Below are 25,567 nucleotides of genomic sequence, written 5' to 3' on the forward strand. Positions count from 1 at the left end.
ATAGACCATTATAACTTGCTCCATCTTGCTTTAACCAATACATCATAGTTGCAAGTGGCAGGTTAGGACATGGAGGTGCTTTAAAATTTAGATTGCTGTGCCATATGTAGGTAGGAATCATAGAGTCACAGAACATCTCAATTCAGAAGGGACCCATAAGGATCATTGAGTCCAACTCCCTGCTCCTCACAGCATTACCTAAAGCTAAACAAGTCTCAAGGTGACAAAGTCAAATGATGGAGTCTTAGGAGAAGAGGTTTTTACAGTGCTGGAGGAGAATTTGGAATGATTTAAGACAAATCCTGTTTACAAATACAACTTAAAATACTCCTTCTTTAGAGGGATGCTGTCTAGGAGTGTCCGAGAGAGACTGATGCCTAAAGTACAAGTTGGAAAGGCATGACACCCCTCTGTACTTGTTATTCTTGCTGGCTTGAGATATTTAACCTCCTTTCAGAGATAGGAGAGAGTGAACCTGAGAAAGGAGCTAAATTCCTCTCCATGAAGAAAGGAAGGCAGAGAGTAAATCACAAAACCTGGCTGAGTACATGGACTGTATGCAGGTTCATGTTGCACATGATAATCATAGAGATTGTGTGTCATAAGAAGGAGATAAAATGGAAGCAGTGAAAAAGTAGATGGAATAAGCAAGACAGGGAATAATGAAAAATCATATGATGTGTTTCCTGTGTGCCTCAGAAATTTGATTATAATCAGGGAGATAAATGTTTTGAAAATACAATTTGGCATCTCTAAATTGATTTAGGTATAAGTTTACCCTGCTGCATCCTTCACATCACCAAATTCCTGAAAGGCATTCAATTCACCCTTGAGGCTGCCACTTTGCTACCAATCCCCTAACATGGTGAATAAATGTAGCATTTTGCTGCTTAATAAGGAATTTCTCAATTTATAATTGCATTAAGTCCTTCAAACTTTAGTTTATTGATTTGTGATTGCATACTAATGCACTTTCCAGGAAATTATGTAGGAAAAGAAAATTATAGAGTGATGAGAATATAAATCAAAGTAAAAATAGAACAGTGCCAAGTATCAATATGGATGAATGCATGTTTACTGATTGTAATGCTTCCTAGGACCCCAGAGGATTTTACAAACTGTGGGCTTTGCATTTGTTACTTAACAGTGATGTACACAATGTGGCAGCTGTTATCAAGCCCTCGATATAAAGCATAACTGACCTGTATAGTGAGACATGGCTGTTTAAAAAGCAAAGAAAATGGTAAATGGAAAAAAGCAAAGAAACTGGTAGATTTCAGATGTAATACATTATGTGTATTTCCACACAAAATGCTTTAAATAGCCTGGTCTAAATGCAATGCTGCCAGGCAGTGTAACATCTGGAAGGTGGTCTTTCATGTTAATTTTTCATTTTGTTGTTGATTACTTTAGAAAATAGGTAGCTGCTGCTTTCTTACACCTAATTTTGTTTTCTTTGTAGAGCCATATTGGATGGCGTAAAGAAGCAAAGCGACTGCTACTTGTGATGACAGATCAAACTTCCCATCTGGCCCTTGACAGTAAATTAGCAGGAATTGTAATTCCCCATGATGGAAACTGTCATTTGAAAGATAATGTGTACATCAAAGCTACGAGTATGGTAAGGTATATGTCATGGATTTTGCCGTCAGAGAGGCAGTGCAAAACTGTTTTAATGAAGTTTTTAGTCTCCTCTCAAAACATTGTTTTTATTTCAGTTATTATAATAAAATTATTCCAGGTAGGGAAGTTGTGAAATGAAGAATTGGTCACCTGGCACATTGACATTTTTTTTTGTGTGAACTAACGTATTTTGGAGTTCTGAAAAAAACGGTACAGAGCAAAGAAGGATATGTTGTGGTTTTGGTGTGAGTTTTTATTAGCATCTCATAAAAATCACACACATATTGTATAAAATATAAGTAAGAAGTGTGTGGTGTGATATCTTGCACAAGTAGAAGCTGGTAAGATGTAGGAGTTGTACAATCGTGCTCACAAGACAAAGGTAGTGGCTATGGTTTATGGTCAGACGATACACAGGAGTGTTGGTTGAAAGGCTTGGTAAGAATAAACCAGGGGGCATACAACAGCAAAGAGCTATCTCAAATGGATGGACTAGCATTAAATGCATTCAGATTTCACAGTGGAAAGCCAATGTGTGGTAATACAAACGTCTGCAAAAAGTTGCAGCAAATCTGATGTAGCAAAATAAGATGCCTTCAACAGACTTTTTTAACTTTCAAAATATTTTCTTCAGTAATAGATAAAGTAGTCATAAGTGACTGAAGAAAGGATTTTTTCCTAAGAATTATAGGCTTCAACTGCTTTGGCTATTTTCTTAAATAAATATGAATTGTTTATTTAAGAAACATGAATCACTGCTTAATTGCAGTGTAATCCCCAGAAAGCAGAAGTATGAGCTATGGTACAGTTAGAACACATTGAAGTTTTGTTCTCAGTGCTGGCTGCCCTTAGTTAAAGTGTACAGCCTGTGTTCAGCCAGAGCCAGCAATGTGAAAGTGAAGTCAGTGAGGGCTTGTGTAAGTGGGGTTAGACCTGAATGTAATCCTGGCAACTGTTATTTACAAGGATGGTGGAGCAGCAGGAAGAGGCTGCTGGCTGTTGTGCTATCATGAAATACAGGAGGTTTCTGGGAAGCAGTGAGTGTTTGGGACCTTGCTGAACGGAGGAGGGAGATCAGTGTGTGCCAACAGGAAGGTTATTTAGATTTCCGTTTATCTGACGTTCATGCATTCATATACTCCCTCTGTCACCTCTTGGATATTTCCTCACAGATGTCAGATTTTTTTTTTTTTCCATTCTAATCAGCCTATTCAGTTTATTCTACTTAGAGCAAATAATCCTGAAACTTTTCTTTCCCAATGCAGAACATTCTCTGTTTTTCTTTCTTTTTAGTTTTCTTAGTTGCAGTGCTATAAATCAGAGAATATTTGCTCTGCTTATTCAATAGTTGCTAAAGGTACAAATCTTTTTGGTGTTCAGGATTCCTTTGATAATAAAGATATTTTCTGTTTCAGGAAAAAAACCCAACAAACTGTATTTATTTTCTGTCCAACTTTGGGAATTAATTTCTGTTGCAACTGAAAAACTCACCAATGGAAAATATGGGCAAAATGAATATATGTCTATGCAGCTATGATAGATTGATGCTCACTGAAAAAATGGTGTTTTTACTGATATTCTGCATTCTGGTTTGATAGCTCATAATAGAACTTTCCCATATGGAAAATGAAATCTCCATGATGACTGCTACTGATGTATTGTTTTTTTTAGCCACCCCAATGAAATGACCTTGAAAGATGCTTAGATCTGTGTGGAACATTTAGAGCTACATGTTTTCTGGCTGCTAACTCCTTTTTTTTAACATATGTGCTAATTTTTGCATGCCCACATGTTAACAGTAGGCATCAACTTAGTACTAGGAATTGCATTTTCTGGAGCAGATTTGATGACAACACAATAGTGTCTGTAAGGGAAGATGTGCTGGTTTCTTGCTTTTTTCCTCTCATCCATGGGAGATGCGATTATTTTATTTATATCCAACTTCAAATGAGTGAGTGAAATCAGAGGGCTGAAATAACTATTTGATACTTAAATGAAATATGATGAAAGTCTGTCAGTCTTTTAGAAAACATAATATGAAACATATTTTTGGATTTTTTGGTATCAATACAATTTTGTTTGGCTGTGCTAAATTAAAGACTTCTGCAATTACATTGTTTTCCTGCTTTGATTCTTAGCTTTGGGTAGTCATGAGAAGATTGTATTTTGGCATATTTTTATTTCTTACTTGAGCCAGTTTAGAGGACTTTGCTTTATTTATTTGAACAAGCTTAGACATCAGAAATGTTTCCACTTAGACAATTTTTCTGCATGTTTCTTTCTAACTTCTGCTAAGCAGTCACAGAAGGGTCAGCAAAAAAAATACATGATAGGAAAGAAATCTAGTCTCTTTTAATTGGACCTGTGCTTGGTTAACTCCCTTTCTGAAATACTTAACATTTGTATTAGTTATCTTCTCAGCTTAACCAAGTTAAAATAATAAAATGAATTATGCAATTGAAACAAGAGAGATGATCTAAAATTAAAGTACATTTACCTGAGCAGTAGTGGGAAGAGATTCTTTACATAAACAATAAAAAAAAATCATCAGGTACCTTATGTCATCTCTGGTACCTTATGTCATCTCTTTACATAAACAATAAAAAAAACTAAAAATGCTAGTGTGGGTCTGTTGATGCTTTGGGCTTTGTTTGGTTTTGGTTTTTGGGTTTTTTTTATTCTATTCAATTCTAATAAAAATAAACCAGAAGCTGGACACTCTAGAGACCTATTGATGACAAGTACATAGAAGTTCAGCCTTCCTTGTGAGCAGAGGTAGTCTGGGGATCCTGTCCCTGCAGCCCTTGCATGTCTGTGGGTGTCATAAGCTCCATCTGAGTAAGTTTTTATTTTATGAAGGCTTGGAAAGCTATTTCTGATACTCCTGATGCCAGAGTTCAGCCAGTAGCTGCAGAGTTGCTGAGGAGCCATTCTGCTGTAATTCAGACAGATCTAGTATCATGTGCTAAGCCAAAGGACTGACCTATTTTGTCAGCATCTCATGATCTCTTGGTACTGCCCCTGTCGTTCTCACATTTATGGTGCAGGAGGAGTTTGCAGATCTTCTGGCTTCACTCGTGTCCTAGGACCACTTGGTGTGTCTGTGGTCAGCCAGCCAATTGCACATGGCCTGCAGGGTTGTGCAGCACAGTGGAGGCCCCACCACTGTGCTCTGTGCCATGGAGAAGGAAGGAGGGCTTAGCACTGTGTGGTAGGCTACTCTCTCCAGCTGGAGCTGTAAGAAGGCCTGTTTGATACTGTGTCATCTACCTTTCATCAGTTATCTTAAGGAACATAATCTTTTACCGAAGCATTGAAACATTGAGAGAGGAATGGACCCTGGCCAATATCAAACTGCACCAAGAAACTCTTTTGTTCTCTCTGTATGTTATACAGGCTCTTTATAATCGTGCAATATGATGGAAAATGGATTTTGCTCTCTTGCATAAGATTCTCTTTGTCTCAATTGTCTTGCTATTCAGATTATTGCTAGTAGGGCTGTTGACTTGCAGGGTCTCTTAAGTAAAAAGGGACAATCTGAGGAGAAAGAAATTGTTCAGGGTAACAGACTGTGTTTGTGCCAGAGAGAGACAATAGGGGGGGAAGATGATGAAAAATACAAGGAAAAGAAAGAGCAAAATATGTAGGGGATAAAGGTTGAAGTAGCTGACGTAAGTGGAGGTGTCCAGATGAAATCTTTTCAAGTGGAATCACAGGCCAAGACCCCAGTCACTTCTTTCTTTTTAGTCATGAATTTTAACTGTTGAATTTACTGGAGAACTGTTGAATACTTCTTGAGAAGTATTCATTTAAGGCTGGTTAATAAGTGGTGATTTTCAGATACAGTTTGGTTTGGAGTACTGGAGCTGAAGGGATCTCCCATAACTCAGGTGTACAAAGCCCATTGGGACCACACAGACACCCTTGAACTTGCCCAGATCTTGGATGAAGAGGTAGCAACACAGTTCTTGTTCTTAAATCCATGTCAGATCTCTTAATGAGAAGTGTAGAAGAGCATTGGCACAGGACAGGCTGTCATAGGTACTCCAGCAAATAAAACAATGCATTACTGAGGAGAGCTGTGAAACTCATGCCATCCTCTTCAAGCACAGGTGTGGTTAAGAAAATGTAGCAGGTCATCATGGTGAGGACTAGAGTCATCAGCCCTTAGGTAGGTCTTGAACACACCAAGGAGAAAGCTGTCAGTTGTAATTACCCTCCTTGCTGTGCCCAAAAGCACACCTCATCTCAGTGTTTCATGTTTTACTTTCTCTCTGGCTTTTGCACAAGAACCCCCCTATTATTCCCTGTTCTTCTAGATGGGCCATATCCTATCCATATTTCTTTAAGCATAAGACTCAGACCAACAAAATAATACTGTAGAGTCATCCCACTGTGCAGCAGATCAACATAGATGGCTACAGATAACCCTAGGTAATGCCCTGATGATTTTTTTAAATTGTTTTTTAGGATGGCCCATCCTGGTTTTGATATCAGTCTACCATTCTCTGTACGTTTGGGAGTTACAGTTGGATTGGAATCAATCCAATTTGATTGATTTGAAAATCTGTAATGTGTCATATATGAAATATAAGATTTTTCCCTACTAATCTGCAATCTTCTCTTTCCTGTTGTATTTTGCAGGAGCATCCATCTCTTGGTCAGCTTTCTGAAAAATTGATTGACAATAACATCAATGTTATTTTTGCTGTTCAAGGAAGCCAGTTTCATTGGTATAAAGTAGGTTAGAAACCTGTTTTCTTTTTTTAATTCTGAAGGCACAATATTTATACTTAAAATTAAAACTGTGCATAAATTATTTCTTTTTCATAGGATCTGTTACCTCTCTTGCCTGGTACTGTTGCAAGACAAATAGAATCCCAAGCAGCAAACCTCAATGATTTGGTGGTAGAAGCCTATCAGGTATGAGGAGAGTGACATGTTCTATGTAATATTTGTATATTTTTCATCTTTTATAGCCTGAAGTTGGAATTTCCAGGATCTCGTCTTCCAACTGAAGTCTGCAAGGATACATTCCGTACTTTTCCTAATGTCCAGGTGGATAGGTGATACTATCTTTTGATAGCTCTCCAAGTCCCAGGCAGTCAGGGTCTCAAAGCCAAGAGCTTCTCATTTTTAATTTCTAAGGATGCTTCTAAATATTGTATTTGGTTTTCTGTATCTGTTGCTATGTCATTTCAAAAGATGTTTTTTTTATTTGAATTTTGGCACCTCAGATCTTTAGTTACAGACCAGACACCACTGTCTGGGCACCATATAAATTCAGAGCAAAAGCCTAATGCAATATCTGAAGAGTTCTGCAGCATAATTTTTAGAAAACAAACAAGAAATGGGAATTTACAAGGAGGTAGTTTTAGAACAGTGGATATCGTGAAAAGCAGTATCTATACTGTAAAAAGCGGAGTAATGACTTGGGGGTTTTAGGCATGGAAGTGAAGAGTTTTGATAGAATTTGGGAGAGAAAAATGGAAATGGCTTTGTGAACTCTTGCTTGGAATCATCAATTGAACGTAATAGTTTGAGAAAGAGAAAGTAACAGTGTGGGAAATACCATAAAGTCATTTTCCACACATGATTGACACAGAATGGCAGTTTGAAAGTGAAACAGACATGTTGTTAGTGAAGGAAAGACAGTGTAAACAGCTTTGGTAATGAAGCCAAGAAATAGACATTTGAGGTACCAGAGCATGGGGAGCCCACAGAGCAGCATCTGAATGAATGTGATGAGTTGCATGCTTGAATGCTGTTAAGATGTGCAGTTACGCACAAACATTCTGTTTCAGAAAGTTGAAATCTCAGCTTCAAAAGTATATGCAAGGTATCCACATGTATCACTTTTTTTTTAATTTGTTAGATTTGGGAGGCTGAAATTATCCATTTTACTTGCTTAACCACAGAATCAAGCAATTTGTTTTCAGCAAATTGGCTATAATGAAGAGCAAGCCTCCACGTCTGTTCCTAATTCATAGAGTGCTTTTGCATACACTTTTCTCACTGTCACGTCGGAGACATTGGGAGAAAGGCAAACACATTCAAAAGCAGAGTTTAGGGGTAGTCAAATTGCAGAGAAGTTCTCACTGGTATTTTATTTCCTCTTATAAAGTCAAGAGATCTCATTTTAAATATGGAGGTTTGCAGGAAGTTGCTGGCATAGAATTTTGAAAATTGCAGTCCTTTTGTATGACAATTTTACACTGTCCTTCCTAAATTGAAACACAGTTCTTACTCAGTGCAGGCAAACATTCAAGGGGAGGAAATGAAATTTTATGAAGCAATTACTTTGTTCAATACAAGATTCAGTGGGACTTTCCTGGTCCAGCCACCCCCAGTTTGCTTTAGGTTTATTTTCATTTTTTAGACACTGACTTTCTTCCCATTCTAACCTTCATTGGATTTCACAATTTGAGCTTTTTATCATAGTTTTAGGGGCTTTTTACTATATAAACACATGGTGAACAGGTCTTGAATGTGTTGCATTCTAGGAAAAAAAGGACTTAGGTAAGAAAATAAATTTAGTGTTGATATTCAGTGACAGTGGGCCTCTTTCACTCTTGTTCCAGGCAGGGAAACCTTAGCCTTAGCTATGGAAAACCCTGGCTGAAAATCCCTGGCTACAAAGCCAAGGATGAGTCACTAATTTTCAAAAAGTTACTACTAAGATAAACATGTGTTAAGATTCATATAATTGTGTTTCCATTTGTAGCAGTAAAAATATCCCACTAAACTTATTTTTAATAGTAATATGACAGGAATTTTAAAAATCCCTCTGTGCAATTTTCAGTTCATAAATTTATACAGAGCTTTAATAAATTTTTAAATGGTCAAGAAGTGTTTCTTCTTTGAAGGAAGCAGGATTTTAGGTCATGTAGTAAATACAAGTTACAAAGTAGTTGCTTTTTCATTATTTTTATCACAAAATCGGCCAATTGCTGGCTTTTATAGCCTTAGTTTACCCAGAAAAATCAGTAAGAATAATCCCAATAGCCTTTAGGTCACCCTAAGATTTGTTCAGAGAATTTTTTTTTAAGATAAATGCAAAATACCAGAAGTTTTTAAAGTGTCAAGTCAATTAGAAAACTTTTCTGCTGGATAACAGTGGTTCTATGTATGTTTACTGTTGTATTTTAGGTGTGTTGCTAAAAGCCAGGGTAGACTCAAACAATGAGCAGTTTTTGTTGCACATGGTTGTTGGAATAGATTTTCAAATTGTGAAAAATGCAGTCTCAAAACCATGTTAGCAAAGCTGAAAACATTTTTATCTGGAAAACCTAATCCTCTTTAGCGGAATTACCAGTTCACTGGTTGTGTATATTTGGAATGTAATTGGGTCTCTACATAGGAAACAAAGCTTTAATTCATTCCTTTATTCACACAGACAAGCTTTCTTCATTTTTAGTCAGACATAGGAGCCATACTTGGTGTTAGTCACTAATGTACATTGTATTTTGAGATGCAGTGCAATTAAAACTTGTTTTCTGGTTACAGAAACTAATCTCTGAAGTGAAAATTCAAGTGGATAACCAGATCCAAGGTCTTCATTTCAATATCACTGCGATCTGTCCTGATGGAAGTATAAAACCTGGCATGGAAGGATGTAAAAATGTGGGATATAATGAAGAAGTATGTTGATAGTTCTCATTCTTCAAGGAACTGGAATACTTATTTTTCTGTTTGGTTGGGTTTCAATGGTGTGAAATCTTCTAGGGATTTACTTAAACTGAAAATGGATTTATGTGATTAATGATCACAGGCTCTCTATTATTCTCTGGGTTTATTTTTCCTGAATCTTATTTTAATTCTCACTAATCCTGTGGAACTAAGGCTCAAAGCTTTTCCTGAAAGCTAACGTCCATTAAAACTTTCCTTCTTTGTCCTCCACTGGGCACAACCACCACATCCATTGTGATGAAATCTGTACGTAAAGAGGTTGAAAGATAATCACCCAGTGGAAAAAAATCACTGGAATTTGTGTTCCTTGGGACTAGATGTCACCTTTCTCTCTTCTTGCTTTAGTAGTCTTCCTGCACAATCAGGGTTGTGGATAATTAGTTTATTTTTTAAACCAAATTAATAAAATAATTTATTCCCATTTGAATTGGTGGCACCTACTGAATGAAACAGAGCATCATGCACCATGAAAATGCAGGGGAAGATGTCTGGCTGAGGTGAAGAACATGGTTTTCTTCCCAGAAAAACTTCTCTGTGCATTGATATATTTATTTAATTGCTGGACTACTGGAGTCTTTTTGCTTGCCAGGAAGAAGTCTGTGTTTCTAGAGAGCAGGGTCAAGTTCTTTCCTGCTTGACATGTACATATGTCTCAGCTAGTGTGAAAAATAGCTTGTGTGTAAAAATAGCAAAACAAATTAAATGTGTGAATTGTAATGTAAATTTGAATGTATTTTATGTTCTTCTGAATTTTCTCTGCATGCTGCTGATTGTAGCTTTTACAGTTTACAGGAGATCTGCTGTTTTTATTCTTAAGGCATCTTTTCCCCTCTGTTGGTCCCTGGGCACGTCATAAGAAACAGGACTGGAATTTGTTCTGTTTAATGAAAAGAAAAATATTTATATCTGTTTCTTTTTAATAAAAGCCAAGCCAGTTGATTGTAAAAGATTGCATGTGGTCCTAAACCTCTATGGCTGTTGAAAATGAGCCATCCTTAAGAGATTAATTTATTTTAACCGTAAATCCTTCTTTCAGTATTTGTTTACAGACAAAATGCTTTTCCTTAATTCTCACATTCCTTTCATTGTCTAATCCTTCTTCCTTCCTTTTCTTACCAAAACACAAAGTGGATTAAATTCTGGAAGAATCCTGTGGCCTCTTCAGGGTGCAAAACCAACTTTGGCTATTAGCAAGTGTCATGGTGTTGTAATTATTTAGTCACCACAGGCTCAATCTATCTGCTGCTGTGTTCAGAATCAAATTTCACGACTCATATGCACGACATGATTTTCCCTTCTCTCCCATTTCCCTGCAATTCTTCCAGTACTGTTTTGTACATGAAGATGATGTTTTCTGGCAGGGCTCTGTGTTGAATAAATCACATTCCTTAGCTGCAGCCTGTCCTCCCCACATGATATGCACCTGCTGTATGAATCAATTCCTCTGTAGCCACACTTTTGCCCTGCAACCCAAGGGAAGAAATCTCAATGCATGGAGAGTGTGGGCTGCTGAGGGGTTATGTGTGTAGTGGCACATTTGAGAAATGAGAAGAAGAAAAGCAAAGGGTGAGACAAAGCCTGTGTGCCCCCTCAATATGACATTAAGTGCATGTTTCTGCACAGCATTCTTCTCCTGTTGTCCGTGTGGGCAGCCGCAGCCCCACTTGCCACAAAGCCACCATTGTCCCCAAGGGCTGGGTTGTTCTCGTGTGGGGGCGCAGTGGGAGGGAGAGACAGTGATGAGAGATGAATGGCCTCAGTATTTGCGGGTAGTTTCAGCCTCATATGTAATCAGTTTCTCGGGGTTTCTCCTTTTTTATTTGGAAATCTTTATTTTTTTGGTAGTAAAGATTAAAGGTATTTGCTTCTCTTGTGTTCCTCTCTCACTTTTTCCTCCTGGTTACCTTTTCTTTATGAGGAGATGAGAAAGAGTTGCTTTGCATCAGGAAGCTGAAAAAATTCAAAACTTTCGAGAGAATACCCTGTCAGAAGTGTACTGCACAAAAAAACCCGAAAAATAATTGTAAAATACAAGATTGATATCTAGTGTGTCAGACATGTCAGAGCTGTCAAAAACTTTTAGGGGTGATTGATGGAAACTGTGGCACTCACCTAACTACAAAAATGATCCTTAGTCCTGTGCTAGAACTGCAAAAAGCCATGGGAGCTGCTGCTGTAGTGGGCACTGCTGGGATGAGAACTTGGAGGACGGTGGTGATGGCCATGACATGGCCTGGAGCTAGGCACTGGGTCCATGGAATTGAGAAAAGTAACTGCTAACGTGTGAACTGTTTCTGTGTTTCAGTAGGGGTAGTCAGGGCCATCCAAAAATCTATGTGGTTTATGTGTTCATGACCAATTCTGCAGCAGGACATTCATTATAGATTCTTTTTATGAAGAGTATCTCTGTTTCTGTTTGTGTATTGTCTTGTTCAATCTAGTCCCAATTCTTACCTAAATATTCCTGTTATATAACAGAATATACATGTTAAATAATAGCAGGAGCATGGTGATGATATCTCTATTTCCATTTAGTTTGTATTAAACTTGTCTTTTGCAACTACGCTTTCTTAACTTCAAAAGTGGACTTCCTCTATTATTAGGATTTTACCTATATTTGTGATGCCTATCATTACTAATATATAATGTTTGAAAAGTGACCACTTGTATTTTGCTATTATCAGCTAGTGCACATTCATACACGATATAAGATTCTGCTTTATTTATGTGTTAAAATTTTTAAACAAGTGCAAGCAAGAAAATAATAATATTGTTAAATCCATCTTTATTTCTTCTTAGGTACTTTTCAATGTATCAGTTACAATGAAAGGATGTCATACAAGTGGAGGAAGAAAATATGTCATACTTAAGCCTATTGGTTTCAATGAAACTGCCATTGTCAATGTGCAGCAAAGCTGTGCCTGCCAGTATGGGGACAGCACAGGGCACAAAGGAGTGTGGGCTGATGAAACTTCTGACAGCCAACAGTCCCCGTGCAGTGACAGTGACTGCAGCTCTAACAGAGACATGCTTCCCTCAGAGAAGTGCAGGCAACACCAGGACCAACCCATCTGCAGTGGTCAAGGAAATTGCATAGATGGGAAATGTTTCTGCTACAAAAACAAGCTAGGCAAGGTGTATGGCAAGTACTGTGAAATGGATGATTTTTCCTGCCCCTATCACCAAGGAAACTTATGTTCTGGTAAGTTGCAGTGTTTATGTCTATGTTTTCTTGGTTTGTTTTGTTTTCTGAGGCTACTTTACATGATGCAGCTGAAAACAATGATATAAGGCTGTCAAGAACTAGAATTGTTTGTGCAGAATTAGTGTGGGAAATGTCCTGAACATCCTGTTAGGAATTCACACTCCTGGACTTTTTTTACCACAGGCATACTGTCTTGTAAATTTCACCACCATTTTCTAGGGGATAGATTGATTTTTTTTTCCAAAGTTTAGCTATTTTAATATTTAAATCTCAAAATTCTTAATAAGTAATTATACTGACTTCTCAAACAAAAAATAACATTATTCCAGGAAGCTAGTTGATACATTTCAGTATAATGGAAATATGAGATACTAAGAGATTAGGAAGTGATCATAGCTTCCAGGTGAGATTCTGATTTTCTACTACCATAAATCAGTCCTGTGAGACATACAGTGGCACTTGATTTCAAATACTGGTATAAACATGAACACTGTAGGGAATGCCTGCTTCAGAAAGGAGACTCTTAGTGAAACAGAGTTGTTAGAAATTTTCATTCTTTTTGTAGTCCACTTTATTGTAGGGAAGAGGGAAAAAAAAAAGGAAATGGAAATTGAAATTGAAATGGAAATGGGAGTGGAAAATGAAAAGGAAGGAAAGAACCTAGCCTGTGCACATGAACTTTATACTATTTCTTCCACTGAATCTTGCTGTTTATTTGAATGGAATGTTTTCTTGCTAACAAGAAGTTTGTTTAGTTTGCCTGAAGACTATTTTCCTGGTCATTGTGTAATTCCTAATCTCCATTGTTTTGATCCAAAGCAAAAGAGCAGAATTTTAGTAAAAGGTTTTAGAGTAACATCATAGTAGCAACTTATGCTCAACTTAACAATGAACAGCAGCCATCAATATTGATCATGCCAGTAACTTCAGTCCAAGTTGTTAACTTAAAAACTAATTAGAAAGTCCAGGTCTAAATTTCCTCCGTTCAAGATAAAGCACAAGCAATACAAATGTATCCATCTAATTTTTTTTCTGTGTTTTCATGGAAACGTATGACTCCAGACTCTCTGTATTGTAGGTAATGGTGAATGTGAAGGTGGTAAATGCAAATGCTTTGCTGGCTGGGAAGGTGATCGTTGTGAGTGCTCATCACAATCAGCAAAGCACTGCCTGAATTCAAAGGGTCAAATTTGCAGTGGAAGAGGAAAATGTGTATGTGGAAAGTGTGAGTGCACAGACCCAAGAAGCTTTGGTCGTTTCTGTGAATATTGCCCTACTTGTAACAAAGCCTGTGAAGAAAACTGGTAGGTTTCTTGTGCTAGACTTGACTTTTTCACTCCCTAGTATTGAAACATGAAAATATATTTCTGCTTCTATTTCTTAGTTATTTAGATTGTAGGAAATTGGTACAATTCATACTTGATACTTCTCTGTGTAGTTGGATTCACACTGGCAATTTAGAGAATTGCATGTCAGCATCTATTTTAACCATTCTTCATATGAGATCTCCTGGAAATAAAGCCATAAGTTTGTATTTTAAAAATGGAAAGTAGTTCCTACTTTTGAATGCCACCCAGTCAAATAATAGTCTCCACATTTGTTTTTGCACACTCCTTGTGCTTCTCAGCTGAAAGAAAGCGGTGTGGAGCTAGAGCAGTACTTGTGGATTGTCACTGCCATTGATCAGCAGAGCAGAGCTGGTCTTACCCAGAGAACAACATTCTTCACTGCTCAATTTCAAAGCACTTAGTCTTTGCCATGCTGGTCTTGAAGCACGTCATTTTTCCTTACTCATGTAAAGGAAGGGACAGTGTGGAGGTCAAAACTGAGCAAGCCCAGGAGGGGACAAGCTAGACCAGGCTCTCAGTGGTGCCCTCTGTGGTCCTGGCACAGAGAGCAAACGAAGCCCTTTCCTTGGGCACATCTCTTCTGTGCCCTCTCGTCACACATGTGATATTGTGCATCTCACTGTGGTGCAGAGGGTGAAAGATCAGCCTTTCATTGGAAAGGTCATTGTGCTCAAAACAGAAACATTGTTTGTTTGTATTTATTTCAATTATATCTCATCTGGTGAAAATGCTGGAGAACCAAGCTTGGCCACATCTGGAAATGTTGCTGCTAAGATTTCACTAAATAAAATGCAGTTAACCTTTCTGGCTTGCACTTGTTCGAAGTCACTGTGAAATGTGTGCCTTTAATAAATTCAGAAGATGGCATATCTTCATTAAAAATTCAGTTAGGGCTTTTTTGAGGATCCCTTGTGACATCTGTCTCCTTCAGGGCTATACAGTGAAGACAGTAAGACTGAGAGCATTGCCTCCCACTTGTGCTCTCTCTCTAAACTGCCCAGCAGTGCAGACTTACTTGGCTTTGTCTTAACATAGCACCCAAAAATTATTGGCAAAACTGTGTTTCCTCTACTTACCTCTACCTTTCAATTCCAGCGTGCATCTGAATGAGATTGATAGGTAAGGAAAGACTAGAAAGTGGAGGCTGAAAGCTGAAGAAAGCTGGACCTTAGCTACACCCTTGCATCACAAAAGGCAGAGCAAGGATTGGGTGAAGGTGGCTCAAAGCCAAAGACATGTTTTAGTTTGCAGCTTCTGACTAGTTGGTTCTGAGAAGCATCAGGGGGATAAAATGTTGAGAGAGGCATCACATTTCAGAAAAAAATAAATAAATGTCGCAATGTTTTTGCTAACAACAGGAAAGCATTATGTGCAAGCAATACGTCAGCCTGTTGATACAATCTCTTAAAGGGGAAGGCAGAGAAAGACATAGGTTTTCAATTATAATTTACAGGAATTATTACTAAATTTAAAAATATTAAATATGAAATTATTAAAATTTAAATTATTATTTTACAGGAACTGTGTTCAGTGCTATCATTCTAATAATGCATCTCAAGTCATACTTGACCAGTGCACAACCTCATGCACTTACCTACTGCATTATATTGATAATACTTCAGGTAAGTGGCATTTTCTAGGTAATTTTAATAAGAGATTAAAATCTTCTGTGATTAGTAATTTAATTTGTCAGTGTTAGAATGTCTTGCAGAAGTATATCACATTATTGCAATAGCAAAGAAAGAAAACAGGAAAAAGAAAAATCATTCATAGCTTTAGGGAAAGTGAAAGATAAATAATAACAGGAAATAAGATTGTCAAGCATTGCTAAGTTCAGTTTTCCCAGATCCTTAAGAAGTCATGTCTAATAATGATGAATCTTGCCTGAGCAATGCTTAAAGAAATATTTATAAAAATTTGTTATGGCATCTGTATGTTTTATTACATTGACCATGCTTATAGTATTTGACATTACCAGAAACAGGAAAGAAAGAAGTAAAATGCTTACCTCAAGTTCAGTAATGTTTAAAAGTTCCTTTCAAGTATAAAACACTGCAGTTATGAGGTCTGTGGAAGAACAAAATCTTTTAAAATATAATCTCTCCAAGTTTAATCACTTCATGCAGCAATTAAAATGCAGGTAAATGGTTACCTTTTGTTATACCTTAATATATATATAAATCTTTTTATATTACAGTTCATCAATGTGAAAACTTATTGTGAATACTTTTTTCATAACTTTAGTATTAAGGAAAGCTTACTGTATTAGTCTATCAGTGAGGAGAGCACTGAACAGGGATTCAATAAAACACATTTTCTTTCAAATTTTACCAGTGATCTTCACTGTTGTCTTGTGAAGATTAAATTCTCTCAGCCCCAAAAATCTCTAATATTTCATCCTCTCTACTTCAGCTATAAACTCACTAGTCTACAGAGAATTTATGGTGGGCAATACAATGAAACCTAAATTCTTTTTCTACCATGGATCTTGATCTGAATTGCCTTTCTTGATATGCCCAACTTTAAAAGCTTGCATATGACAACTTTTCCTCTTAATTTCCCTTAATTTATTTTCCCTTAATTTCTATCAGGCTTGTATTACATTTGTGCAGCATTACTAAGCAGTGGTGGAGATGCCTGTGTTAGAGGGATGTGCCTGTTCCATACATTAGGCTTTACCCCTGTGTTTTCCTTTCATTGCAGATTGTTTCTCTGGACGGAACTACTTTAGAGTCTTTTCCATAATCTTTATAGTTACCTTTCTGATCGGGTTGCTTGTTGTCCTTATCATCAGGCAGATAATTCTGCAGGGGAGTAGCAATAAAGTTAAATCTTCATCTGATTACAGAGTATCTACGACAAAGAAGGTAATTGATTTCAGAGCCATCATCTTCAGTAATCTTTTTCTTGCTTATAAAAGTTAGCTAATTGCTGATAAAAATTGTATCTTCTCCTTCAAGGATAAGATGTTTTTGCCTACAGTTTGTACAAGAACAGTAACATACAGACGTGACAAACCAGAGGAAATAAATATCGACAGCAGCAAGTTGCGATTAAACGAAACTTTCAAGTGTGAATTCTGAAGACTGCAAATGTCTATTTCCATCATGCTCGACTTTTAAGAAATTACCTTTTGTACTCTGTGGGAGTCTTGACTGTTGCCATATGGTTTTGTGTTGTGCATTTTGTTGAATACTGTAACAAATTGACATGTAAACATATTCACATTATGTGATTATGTTTGGAACTATAGCTGCTGTATTTTTTTAAATTTTTTTTGAAAGAGAAATGTGCGTTACTACTGTTCAGAAACATTAGTGTTGATGTAGCACTTTAGCATATTCTAATTTATTTAGTTATGGCGTAGAATGTAGATACAAACTGGTCTGACAAAGCACTGATCTCACTCTACATGTAGCTGGTACTGATGTGCTCTGTGGGAATGGACAAAAGCTGTGACTGGAGTATTAACATTGCTGTATATTATAGCAATAGATGAAACTATAAAAATGCTCTTTAATAGAGTAAATGGTACTTTTATAGTTCTCTCAGTTGACAGATTCCACTAATTTGTCTGCTTATTCCTCTCATCTTTTTCCTCAAAAAAATGATGGGATTGAGTGTTTAGTTCCTGGTATAGGTGTATGTTGTGTGTGTATACATACATATATGCATGCATACACAGATAAATATATATTTATAGGGGTTTTTGAATGGATGATGTCATTTAAGGATAATTTATATCTGATAAAGAGTAATTTTAAGCTGTTTTACTTGTTTAAATATAATGCCCCAATTTTATACAAAACATAAGGTGTTTGGAAACCGAGTGGCTACAGAAAATGAGAGTTCCTTTACCCAACAGCATGGTCTACATGATGATCACTGCCAGCAGACTACGACTTTAGAGTCAACAACATCAAATCCATTGCAAATAGATAAATTACACCAGAGCTGTGTTTGGTTTGCCAGCTACATGTCAGTGTTTTGCCAAATAAGGACTTGGATCTTTTTATATGATGTCAGGCATAAGTCTGATTTTACATGTGCTCTTTTTCTCTATGTAAATTAGTTGATGAGATTAGGTTTTCTAAGATTTTTGTAACTACTTCACTTTTTTGTGACTGTGCATTGAGAAGTGTGTCCAGTGTCTGATGGAGAAAAGAACCTGCAAACTAGAAGAAAGTGAGGAAAATAAGAGTATTTTTCTCAAAACACAATAATTGACTTTATAAATATGGATTGGATTCTGCATTCCAGAAATGTGCAAAACTCTTCCAAACATGGCGGAACCAATATAATCTTATCTAAGAGCAGAATGGGAGCTAAAAAGTCAAGCAGAAGCATCTTTTTTTTATCCCTGAAACCAGCTAGAGTGGTAGAACACGTTATTGTTATATGCTTGCTGGAAGTGTCAGTCTGACTTACTAACTGTATGCTGCTGAAACCCTATGAAAATCTGATCAACCTCTAATGCACTAAAACCTTGCTGGTTTTAAAAAGAAAAATCATCTCAGAAGACAGTGTATAATTTCACTAACATTTATTACTAATACTAAATACTGTCACTATTTGTCATAGATAAGAGTTACAGAAACAAAGCAGGACTTCCTTATGTGCAGTCTTTAGAAATCACTTGTATTTCCTATTCTGTATTTCTTCTGTAAATTCCCACTGAAACTTGAGCACTGTGAGGATTGAAAGGAAGGCAGGGTGTAGAAAAATGATGAGTGTTTTATGAGTGTTAAGTTTCTTAGGTAACAGAACAAGCGGGATTGAGAAAAATAATACACAGACAATGGACCTTTCATTAGTCATAAAAGCTTAGGAATTTTTTTTTAATGTCTAAAATGGACTATTAAATGTTTTTAAAGCAGTCTCTGAAGTAGGTCCTGAGCTTTCTACCACACAGGTAAAATTATCTCATTTAACAAAAAGAGTATTTCTTTACACTGACCCTGACTTTAGTGTTAGCTTAATTGTAGAACCTTAGTCATAGATTAATTCTGTAGTCTAATACTACACCTTAAACTCTCATTTTCTTTTAAAGTGTATAGGACCGTTCTCCTCCTGTGTAAATTAAAAGATTTCAAACAACTGGTTTTGGTGGGATAAAGATAAAAGATTTATAAAGGTTGACCTGCTGTTATCCTTGTCACAATTCATGGCAATTTGTGAGTGGGAAACAATCTCTGGTTGCTATTTAACTTAAATTTTAAAAATGCTTAGTGAAGTATATGTAAGTATATAAAAAAGAGGTTAATTATGTTCTTTAAACAGTGTGATAAACCCTTTAAAAAAAAGATTCCTCAGAATCTATTTTCACCCCAAAATGGCCTTTAAAGCATGTACTAAAGCATTTATTGAACTGATAAATATATTTTTTTCATTAGAAATTGCTTTTCACTGTTAGAGGTAGTTCAGTTTTTTGGGTAAGGGATAATGGAACTGGGTTCTTGGTGGAAGAAAGACTTGAGCTGTAATACCCATCTTCCAGACACATCACATCGTGCTGCTACTGCTTTTCTTCTGTAGCACTTGGCATTGGACTGCTGCCTGTGAAGGGGCATGGCCAGTATTTCCTTATCAGACACCTGCCTGAATGTTTAAAATACTCTGGTCAAAAACAGCAGGCTCACAGGACAATTTGCACTGTAAGCTGCTTGCTGTCCTGAGATTAAAAAAAATGTATATATATTAACAAAAAAAAAAAAAAAAGAGAAAAAGCTTTCTTGCATCTCCCTCATGCTTTTGCTGTATTGTGGAAGAGGCTGGTGAAAGAGAATAAGCTGCTGCTAATGTGACAGGTCAAGGCTTTTAGAAGGCCCGTGGGGAGCTTATACAGAGCAGGATTCTTGGGAGGAGGCTTTGTTTCTAGGGATGGAATCTATCCATGAGAAACTCTGGCTTTGCTTGGTACTTGTTTCCCTCTGCCTTTGACCATGTTTTTCAGAAGAGCTGCTGCAGGAGATGAATAGCTCAACAAAAGCCTCACTATTTAGGGAGCTGTGTTCCCTCAGCACATGACCTTAAATGAGAAAGCAGCCTTTAATTCACAAGGAATTTCTTCAGTGATTGCAGGAGGACTGTGCTTCCTATAGTGCTTAATATGGGAGATATTAAAGACAAATTAGTTCATATTAGTTTTCAATGTATTGTGCATCAAAGATGTTCATAAAAATAGGGGAAAAATTAACTAACCTCAGAATAGAGTGTTCCAAAGTTCCCAAATAACACTTTTTATACTGGGCTTCTTCAAAAAATTTTAGAAAAAAGTCAAATAATCCTACTGCGTGCTTATATCCAAAAATATACCAGCAGATACTGCTGCTTCTCATCATTAGTTTGGGGAATTGTTTTTAGATTTGGTCCCACAAATGAAGAATGTACATGACTTTTCACAGCATATTTGTTATTGTTAAAATCCATATGTATACTTTTCAAATTCTAGTTCCCTTTTTTAACCTTTGACCTGTTATTTGCCTGACACTTCAGAAATTGCATGTTTATGTAATTAAAAAGTATGTATTTTACATCAGATTTTTTTGAGTACTATAAAATGAAAAATGCTATGAAATAGTTCTTTCCAAGAATCATTACTACACTAATAAGATTGCTGCAGAAGTGTGTGGGAAAATAGCTGTTTCATCCAGAAAACGTGCACAGGGTATGCAAGGAATTTTCATTGTGCCCAGCTGAAATCCCCTTACATTTGCAAGGTTAAAAATGAACCTTAAAAAGGAAGGATGTTCGTATGGGCATAGTTTACATTTTAGCTATTATTTACAACTGGATTTATTTTTTCCTCTCTATGATGTCATGAAAACCTGCTATGTAAAGCATTCTTCTGACTGCAATGGAAAAATATTTTTTTCCCAGTATGATCATATATAATATTTATTTCCTGCTTAGTGTGCGTGTTTTGCAAACCATGGGAGTGAATGTGTGAAACAGCTTCAAGCAACCCTCTGTCCTAAAGTAGGCATAGAGTCTGGTGATGCCCAGGGCAGAGACATGCAAGGGCATGGCTGCCTGTGTGGAGACTTCAAGAGGGACAGTTCTGGGGCAGAAGTGGTGCTCTGAGATCTCACTTTGCCTTTTGTCAGGGCAGGAAGCCTCTTTGGAGTGGGCTGGCTTGGCAGTGCTGGTGCCCTAGGTTTGCATCGCGGGCGCTGCACACAGTGTAGACTGGGACTGCATTGTATGCAGTCTGAACCCTAAGGTTCAGGCTTTTTGCATCTTTACTCATCAAAAATGCCTGCACACAGCCCAGCAAGGGACAGCCTGTACACGTGGATGCTGCAGACCTCCATTAAAGCTCCTGGGGAGCATTTGGGCACCTGCCCGCTGACTTCCCACCAGCCCCTGGATCTCCACCAGCCAGCCTCAAGGAATGTGAGCAGGGGCTGTAAAGGGCCCTTCTCACAGAGGCATTTGTGCTGAGTCAGTGCTGGGTGACTCCTACTCTGTCCCAACTGAGTGACGCCTGGTGACAATGTCCTGGCTACCATTTTGCAACAGAGGGGAAAGCAGAAATTAAGCAATCGATAAGAAAAACACTAATTTTTAGTTCTGATCTCAAGGCTGCTCTGATGCACAGGTATCTGTTGGCTCTTACACAGGACTGAAATTCTTGGAGAGGGGGGAAAAATGTTAAAGTTAACCAACAGGAATGAATCTTTATAGCATGCCAGATCAGTGGGGTTTCACCGAGAGCAGGGCAGCTCAGAATGGTTGGCATGTCTGGGGGGAGGGGCTGAGGGGGGAAGAAAAAACCTTAAATTTCTAGATTCTTAAGCTTTCTGCTGGTCTGAATTTCATATTCTCTTTGTTTCCTTTTCTGAACATGCTTTAAAAAAAGGTACCTATTAAAAAACCTTAAAGTGTGTGGCATTTGTTAAAATAATTACTTCTGTTGAAATTCTAACATTTCATCCTGATACCTATATTGTATTTGGGCCGTTTCAGTTATATTTTGAAGGGCGATGTTGATGCATTAGTGTTGGATGAATTCACTGTGCTGGCATCTTCACTCTGAGCTACTACTGCTTCAAAAATAATGCTACTTTAAAGTGTCTTACTTAGCAATTGTGTGACAGCGATTAATAATACTACGGTCTTAAACTTTCTATTTAACATATACTACCTTTTGTAAAAAATAAATATAGAGAAATAAATAATGTGTGTCTAGATTTTATGCATAGAGAATTTTAGTAAGGGAAGAGGTTTTAAATTTGATAACTTCTTACTGCTCCTTTTACATTTTGAATGATACTTTTAAATCACTACTTTTGTTCATCTGGAAATATATTGAATATTTTATTATTTAAAATAGTATACTTTTATAGCTGTTTTATTAATTTCAGTTGACTACTAACTTTTATTGTGATATTTATTAATGAGTTACACTGTAGCATATTGAGATGTTTATTTTTCTATCAGAGCTGTAACAACTATGACATAGCATTATTTTAATGCAACATCATTGTACTTGCTCTCTAAAAAATAAAATCAATATTTAATCCATATGGATTTTTTATATTTTTGATATTAAATATATCTTTGACAAGAAAGAGACGTTCACCTGCTTTTAAAAGTATAAAGCACATTTACTGAGGTGTATTGATATCTGCAATGGGAAGATATGACTGTGGTTATTTTAAAATTGAACAATACCATGTCCAAGGAGATAAAATACAAAGAGAACTTTTTTTTATCAGATGTAGGCAAATGAGTAGATGCACATTCAGGTTGAATTTTGAGAAGATGGGAAGGAGCAAAAAACTATTTATCAGTTGGAGGTGCAGCTGCCCACCACCAAGGGTTTACCTTGCCCAACCCATCTAAACCTGAAAGCACTAGGAGGTGCTAGTATTTTGTAGAAGACAAGAAGATACTTCCTGTGTAAATACAATCTCTAGATTGATACACGGTTGTGATAGCCTCTCTTTTCCCTTGCCCTGTTGGGTGGTAGAGCAGCTAGATTTCTGGAAATGGGTAAATCTCTGCAGATGCCTCATCTATGCCACTCACTGCGCACTTGGGTCGCTTCATGAGTACTGGTGAAAACATGTCACTGGTGGGGAAGGTTCTCTCATCCTCTCCTTGTGCAGAATCAGTCACAGCATTTGCCTTGCACAGCGGCACGAAATTTTTCTTGAAAAGGATTTAGATATGCCTTGGATAAGGACATTTAAAATTTGCCATGATGCCTCAGTAAGAGATATCTGTAGCACTAAAACGCTTGCCAGACATCACTAATAAAACTGCCCATCCATGCTGCTAACATGATCCAGTTTTTGCTTTAGGAGTGAGAGAGAATCAAGTGACAACTGATGTGTTCTCAATCATCATGTAGCTTAGTGTCCAATAAAAGAGAAACACTAAGAAAAAGTCAAAACTGTAAGGAAAAAAAAAGTAATTATCACAGGAAATATCTGTAAATATTTTTTGCTTCTTTTATCAAAGCAAGGAACATCATCTTAATATATGCATGATGAGACTATGTCTGAGAAATTTCCTTTCACAGATGCCACAATCAACTTTCACTGACACCCAGAGCAAGGAGGAGCGAGTCCCATAAACAGAAATACATATTTTCCTTGAAAGCTTTCTACTGGGAAAACATTCATGTTATCATTACTCAGAGAGAGCATAAACCTAGATCTGAATTTCAGATGAATTCAAGCATATAACTTGAGCCAGAGCTATAGGCCTCCATTTTGAGGTTTTGTTAACAATTAAGTCTCCCATAGCCAGTGATCCTGGCACCAAGCAGTGTTGGCATATCCTGTATGTTATTGAAATGATGGTAAGTGCTCTGTATAAAATCTTTCTTCCTCTCTTCTTTCCTATGTTGTGTAATCCAGTAACTAATTCATAGCTATATACCTTTAAATATCCAGGCCAGGACAGGGTTTGTGACACTGGCATTGTATTTAGCCAATTTTTACCCACATATACACAGTTGTCAGCAACAGTACAACAGGAGCTAAATGTGTCTCTAACCTAATGCAAGTGCTATTTTCTTGCAGATGCCATTGCCAAGGAAAAGGCTTGCTGCCCAGACTCTCCAAAGAGAAAAGAAACCTAAATTACAGCCTCTAAAGCTGGAGGAGGAAAGAGATCCTGATTTCAGCCACTTTTTTGACACCAGTCATGTATGTGTATTCTGTTACAGAATTTCTCTGCCTGCATGATTCCTTTCATGGTAGATGCAGAATTTGATAGAATATTCAGAGAAAATGGCATTAGAGTTGGTTTGAGTGAGTATCTGAATACACCTGATAATAACCAAAATATGATGATTAGAATTAAGAATAAAAACTTTATTAACAGACTGATTTTGACTAGTAAGGAGTTAATCTGACAAATGGGTGGTTTCTTTTGGTTTCAGGTTCTGCAACAAAGACAAGAACCTTGGAAATGCATTCCTGCTACCCTGGGTTTAAAAGCAAGCAGTTTAATGTATCGTATAAAGTAAATAAAAATATAGTTTTACAGAATCTCAAGTGGTCTGAAGCTGTGATTAGAGCACAGGTGCTGTCAGTTCTTCTGGCTGCTCATCTTCTTCTTGGGAGTCTTGGAATGGTCCAAGTTGGGTTGGACTGTACAGAATTCATATAAAGCAGGCTTCCTGTCTGATTTATTAGTACTCCAGAAGCCCCAGCATTATCATGTGGTTCCTCATTCCAGGGGCTGTGGTGGGTGACAGAAAGTAGAATTTTCCTTATATTTTGTAAACCATTCTATCTCCTCAGCACAGAGCCTAGCCTGGTCTCTGATTATTTTCTTGGCCTTGAACTTCATGATTCATGAAGTACAGTTACTGCTTAATAAAGATGATGTGTATGCAAGCAGATAAAGCTAAATTATTAACCACAAAAGCATAATAATGCCAAGTTATGTCACATATGCTTATTGAAATCAGTACTTGTGATGTATTTCTTTCAGCTCTGCTGCTTGCCAAGTCCCCCTTTTGGGACTCTAAGCCTCATCCTAAGCCTCTTCTTTATGCCTGAGCAATCTGGACAGCCCAGAACCTGTCTCTGAGTGGTGTTTCCCTGCTCTCAAAACTGCTCACAGGAGAAGCCTTCTCACAGACCCCCTTCTGATATTTTGGGCTTTGACCATAGCCTTGCCACAGGCATTCTGAAAGCATTGCTGAGGCTGTAAGATGTGTGGCCTGCTGAGGAGATGGAGGCATGACTGGATGGGTTTTTCATACAATTTTTGGACATACTTTTGCTTTACTCTGCTCTAGACAAAGCAGGAATTTCAAAGACTTACACAACTTAATCATGATGTTCTCTAGATTGTCCTTGTCTTCAGGAGTGTTTATGGTTGGCTTCTTTCCTTGAATCATTTTGCAGCAGCACTCAGGTTCCTGTGGGAGAAAAAACCACAATACTTCCTGTCTTTCTCAGCTGCTTTTCTCCTCTTCTTGTGTATCTCTCTAGATCTAAACGGAGCTCTACCTGTGTCTTCTTTGAAAATTGCAGACACAGGATCAGAGTGAGTCATCAGGAAACAGCTGATAAGGAAAGCTTTTTTTACATTTGGGCAGAAAAGAACAAGTTAAAGTCTGTGGTGCAAAGCTAAAGAGAGAGCATCTCTCAACTTGGTCAGGTGCAGTACCATTCCCCTGCTCCTTTCCAGAGTTAAGAAGCTGGGGCTATTTCTTGGTGTACTAGCCAGCCCA

General features: G+C 37.3%; 1 protein-coding gene and 1 long non-coding RNA gene across 2 annotated transcripts in view; one reads left to right on the plus strand and one right to left on the minus strand.

Annotated features, from left to right (window-relative positions):
• The window catches only part of ITGB8 (integrin subunit beta 8), a 48,009-nt gene extending 23,632 nt beyond the window's left edge, over positions 1–24,377 (plus strand). Inside the window, exons 6-15 of the mRNA XM_058811038.1 lie at positions 1,463–1,621; positions 6,268–6,363; positions 6,457–6,546; positions 9,130–9,264; positions 12,112–12,514; positions 13,596–13,821; positions 15,385–15,488; positions 16,570–16,733; positions 23,901–24,026; positions 24,263–24,377. Of these exons, the coding sequence (XP_058667021.1) occupies positions 1,463–1,621; positions 6,268–6,363; positions 6,457–6,546; positions 9,130–9,264; positions 12,112–12,514; positions 13,596–13,821; positions 15,385–15,488; positions 16,570–16,733; positions 23,901–24,026; positions 24,263–24,349 (1,590 nt within the window). The 3' untranslated portion in view covers positions 24,350–24,377. The remainder of the gene's footprint in view (positions 1–1,462; positions 1,622–6,267; positions 6,364–6,456; positions 6,547–9,129; positions 9,265–12,111; positions 12,515–13,595; positions 13,822–15,384; positions 15,489–16,569; positions 16,734–23,900; positions 24,027–24,262) is intronic.
• Positions 9,685–16,714, minus strand: LOC131561671 (uncharacterized). The gene is made up of 3 exons (XR_009275100.1): positions 16,625–16,714; positions 15,875–15,933; positions 9,685–10,189 (listed from the first exon to the last, which is right to left on the minus strand). It is a non-coding gene; the product is annotated as an uncharacterized LOC131561671 (long non-coding RNA).
• Positions 24,378–25,567: the final 1,190 nt, after the last annotated feature.

The sequence above is a fragment of the Ammospiza caudacuta genome, chromosome 1, assembly GCF_027887145.1.
Source record: "Ammospiza caudacuta isolate bAmmCau1 chromosome 1, bAmmCau1.pri, whole genome shotgun sequence".
Classification (NCBI taxonomy): Eukaryota; Metazoa; Chordata; class Aves; order Passeriformes; family Passerellidae; genus Ammospiza; species Ammospiza caudacuta.